Source organism: Lactuca serriola, chromosome 9, assembly GCF_051521515.1.
Source record: "Lactuca serriola cultivar US96UC23 chromosome 9, Lser_US96UC23_V15, whole genome shotgun sequence".
NCBI lineage: Eukaryota > Viridiplantae > Streptophyta > Magnoliopsida > Asterales > Asteraceae > Lactuca > Lactuca serriola.
In genome coordinates, this window is record NC_136416.1 from 75,849,803 (window position 1) to 75,854,358 (window position 4,556).

General features: G+C 36.5%; 1 protein-coding gene across 1 annotated transcript; it reads left to right on the plus strand.

The window, feature by feature from the left end:
* The first annotated feature begins 405 nt into the window (after nt 1–405).
* Nucleotides 406–2,711, plus strand: LOC145074165 (uncharacterized). The gene is made up of 6 exons (XM_079020573.1): nt 406–543; nt 700–1,656; nt 1,741–1,799; nt 1,871–1,999; nt 2,077–2,212; nt 2,286–2,711. The coding sequence occupies exons 2-6, from the start codon at nt 952–954 to the stop codon at nt 2,598–2,600; spliced, it is 1,344 nt and encodes a 447-aa protein (XP_078876699.1). The 5' UTR covers nt 406–543; nt 700–951; the 3' UTR covers nt 2,601–2,711.
* Nucleotides 2,712–4,556: the final 1,845 nt, after the last annotated feature.

The window sequence follows — 4,556 nt, forward strand, 5'->3', positions numbered from 1 at the left end:
GTGTAACGTTCAAATCGTGAGCTGCAATTGGATTGGCCGTGCGAGTCCGTTGTCCCAAACACGAGTGACCACGAAAACGAGCAACCACAAAACAACAGGGTGTTGTACACGCCCGATGTTCTGGTCAGCTGACCACGCACCCCGTCGTTATAGGTATACATTTGGCCTTAAATAGTTCGTCATCTAAAACCTGTTACATATGACCGATGTCAGAAGTATGTTACTGATCTATCAAGAAAACAACACGACAGGTAAACAGTAATTAATAATTGAATCATCGTCAAATCGAAAAAAAGGATCAAGTGCAAAAAGTTCGTCACCACAAAATGGGGGATTTGGTACCATGTTAAAACATCAGAATCAGATGAAGGGAATTATAACCCGAATTGGCTACAGCCGATAGAACAGTTGTAGACAGTTCACAACGATTTGTTTATAACAAAATCTCCATCAGACAAGATTATGGTTTCTCTCCCCATATCAATTTTCGACACACACGCTCTTCAGCAGCAGTTACTCGAAGCTCCTGCTTTGACTTCCAAAGTAATTCCTAATTCCCCTTTTTGAATTCTTTTTTAGTTCGATCCCGTTTGTACTGTATCAGGATTCGCATCTATTATCTATATTCGTTGAATTCAGCAAAGAAATCACACACTCAATCGTACTAACGCAGCTACTTCGTTTTGATATTGAATCTAGGTTTCGAAGAACAATCGAGTGTCCATATTATCCAGAAAATCTTACTCTTCAAAACAGCGTTTGACGTAACAGATACCAAGTTTCAAAACAAGAATTGAAGTTTCCGGCACCCACTACCCAGTTGACCTTTTGCCTTTCACCTGTTCGATCATATGCCCCAGAGTTTCAACAACTCGTTATACATCAATTTCCAATAATCTCCATCGACTAATGTTTATCAATCTTTCTTGACACCGATCGACACCAATTACAATGTCGATCCTATGTGGTCTCCCTCTACTCGAATGCGTTTACTGTATCGGATGTGCTCGATGGGCATGGAAGCGATGCCTCCACACAGCAGGGCACGATAGTGAAACATGGGGTATAGCCACAGCTGAAGAATTCGAACCTGTCCCAAGGCTTTGCAGATACATACTTGCAGTCTATGAAGACGACCTAAGATGCCCTCTTTTTGAACCTCCAGGTGGATACGGGATCAACCCTGATTGGTTAATTCTGAAAAGAACTTACGATGACACCCATAGACGTGCTCCACCATACTTGCTATACCTCGATCACGATCATGCTGACATAGTTCTTGCAATTAGGGGTCTTAATTTGGCAAACCAGAAAGATTATGTCGTCTTGTTGGATAATAAATTAGGTCAGAGAAAATTCGATGGAGGGTATGTTCATAACGGATTGTTGAAAGCAGCTGGAGTTGTATTAGATGCAGAATACGAGACTTTGAAGAAGTTATTAGAAGAGTATCCGAATTACAGTTTGACTTTTACAGGTCATTCATTGGGTTCAGGTGTGGCGGCGTTGCTGACGATGGTGGTGGTGCAAAACCGCCATAAGTTGGGAGATATTGACCGGAAGAGGGTGCGTTGTTACTCCATTGCACCTGCGAGATGCATGTCATTGAATTTGGCTGTTAGATATGCAGATATTATCAATTCCGTTGTGCTTCAGGTTTGATTTTGAATAGTTTTACTTGAAAGTTTGAGTTGACTTTGGTTGACCAAATTATGATTGTTTGTTTGTTTGATTAAGCAGGATGATTTCTTGCCTCGAACAGCTACACCTTTGGAAGATATTTTCAAATCTGTTTTCTGGTAATAAGATTTTTTGTTTTTAGGGATAAAAGAAATTTCAAATAACGATTTTAATATCTGTTTTTCAACAGTTTGCCATGTTTGTTGTGCTTAAGATGTGTAAAAGACACATTCACATCTGAAGAAAGAAAGATCAAAGATCCAAGGAGACTTTATGCACCTGGTCGCCTTTATCACATTGTTGAAAGAAAACCTTTCAGGTATCTAAATATCCAAATTCCAATTATTAAATCTATTAAACATTTTTTTTGTGGTGATTAACTGATTAGGGTTACAGATGTGGTAGGTTTCCACCTGTTGTAAGGACAGGTGTCCCTGTGGATGGAAGATTTGAGCACATAGTTCTTTCTTGCAATGCTACTTCTGATCATGCGATTATTTGGATAGAAAGGGAAGCGAAAAGGGCTTTGGAGGTGAGTTTTTTTAAAGAAGGGTAGTTTAGGTATTTGGAAAATGTTTATGTTTATGATTTTTGTTGTTTGATAGTTGATGTTGGAGGAGGATCCGATCATGGAGATACCTGTGAAACAAAAAATGGAGAGACAACAGACATTGGCTAAAGAGCATGGTGAAGAGTATGCAGCTGCATTGCAGAGGGCTGTTAAATTGGCTGTGCCTCATGCGGTTTTACCATCTCAATATGGGACTTTTCAAGATTCGAGTGATGGGGAGGTTTCAGGTGGGGAGTCGTCTAGGAGAGTTATGGTGGGGGGAAGTTGGGATGAGTTGATTGAGAGTTTGTTTGAGAAAGATGAATCGGGTCACATGGTGTTTAAAAGACCACATTCTTCTATTGTTTGATTCAATCTTGTGTTTTGTGTAAATGTAAAAATAAGGTAATGTTATTTTTTGGGTGATATTATAATGAGTGTAACATTATTCCTTATATCATTCCAAGAGCACATTTAATTAGTATCATGAACAATTTAAAAGCAAATGAAGCAACTAAATACAAACAACAATTTGCACATCGAATTATTAATAATCAAAGCACCAAAATTACCTTAACACATTATGCAACTGACAGAGATTATACAAAATGTTACATCTTTTGGTTCTAAAATAAAACCTCATTGCATATTTCGTATAAAAATTACATGATTAGAAAGGGCTTTGTGCAGAATCACAAAAATTAAGCCCAGCAACACGAAAAGATTCATAAAAAGGGGAAGCAATGAAATGAAGTGTGTAAATTGTGGTAAAAGATGTTTTGATATTCCATGTGTGAAAGAAACCCCATCCTATTGAAGAACAAAAGAAAGAAATGCTACAATTGATGAAGAATGTTTTCACAAGTAAATTGATTGTTTAAAACTAACGATTGAATTGCTGATTACTAGATATCATAGATAACGAAAGCTAACAGTATATACAGCAATAAATCAAAACCCTAGAAAATCAGGGAACAAAGGAAAGTACAAAAATAGGATATTGAATTGATATCATTGATCTAGATTAACTGATTTAATCACAAAATTTTGCATCAATTGTCAAAATTCCGAAGAAATTTTACTTAAACAACACTCGCGTAATCAGTTCTGTTACATGGAATCAAAGAAGAGACTGATAATCAATTAATATGATCAATCTGTGGAAGGCGAATCTGAAGGTTTCTTGATAGAACAAGAGGACTTGAAAGCTTCGATTTGAGATTGACATTTGATGTAATCGCCTTTGTGTTCTTCTAAACACTTCTTGAGAGCTTCCACATCGCATGCGGACAATGTCTTCTTCTTCACGCCGCTTCTCTCTCCGTTGTCCATTTTCCCCCAAATCAACACTATCAGCTTCAAAAGGTTTATTGCCTATCGAGTATATACGTGATGACGTGGCATGTCCACCACGCGTGAACACCGCGCCTTGGCGTGGTGATGGTTGGCGTGGCTTCTCAAACGGCTTAAAAATGGACCGTTGTCTCTTAAATGATTTTCATTTTATATTTTTTTAACTAACATTATAAATGCTAGATATTGTATACGTTTCTCATACAAACATTTCACATTTTCATTATCATAAGCATTCTACAAACCACTTGCAAAATGGATTTTTCTTTATCTTCGTCTTCAGATTCAGACTCAGACTCAGACGATGATGAGATATTTTTCAGTATTTTCCTTCAAACGGTAGCCACTGTTTTCGATCAAGAAGTTGAAAGATCAGATGTCAATCGGAAGTCTGAATGTCATCCGGATAATGCACCGCATTTGTGTGAACAATTTGTACCCAACAGCCCGCAATACTCCTCGGAAGATGCATCATCTTCAGATAACAATCGTATCCAAAAAAAACAATTTAAATTTTCTTATGGAAAAGTTTGATCAACATCTTCAATTGTTAAAAGAAAAACTAGAGCTTGAAATGGAAATGGAAAGCGCACAAGTACTACTAAGTGATATGAAAATTTTGAAGATGCCGATCAATGATGGTATACCGGATGAGAACCGAAAAACGATATTAACAATAAAGAGGAAAACTCGAGAAAGATATAAAAACAAAATGTAATTTTCTTTTTAAGTTAATTAATGTACTTTTTATTTAAGTTTGTTAGTGAAATTTTTATTTAAGTCTATCAATGAAAATGAATGTTCATTCTCTATCGTAGAATTCATTCGGATATCTTTACTTAAATCATATTAAAATTACATATTTGACCACTAGTATTATGAGAAGTATACTTCCACCTTAGATTATAAGTTTGATATTCAATGGAACTCTATTTTAAGATACAATTAAATAAAGAATAACATGTGAAAATAA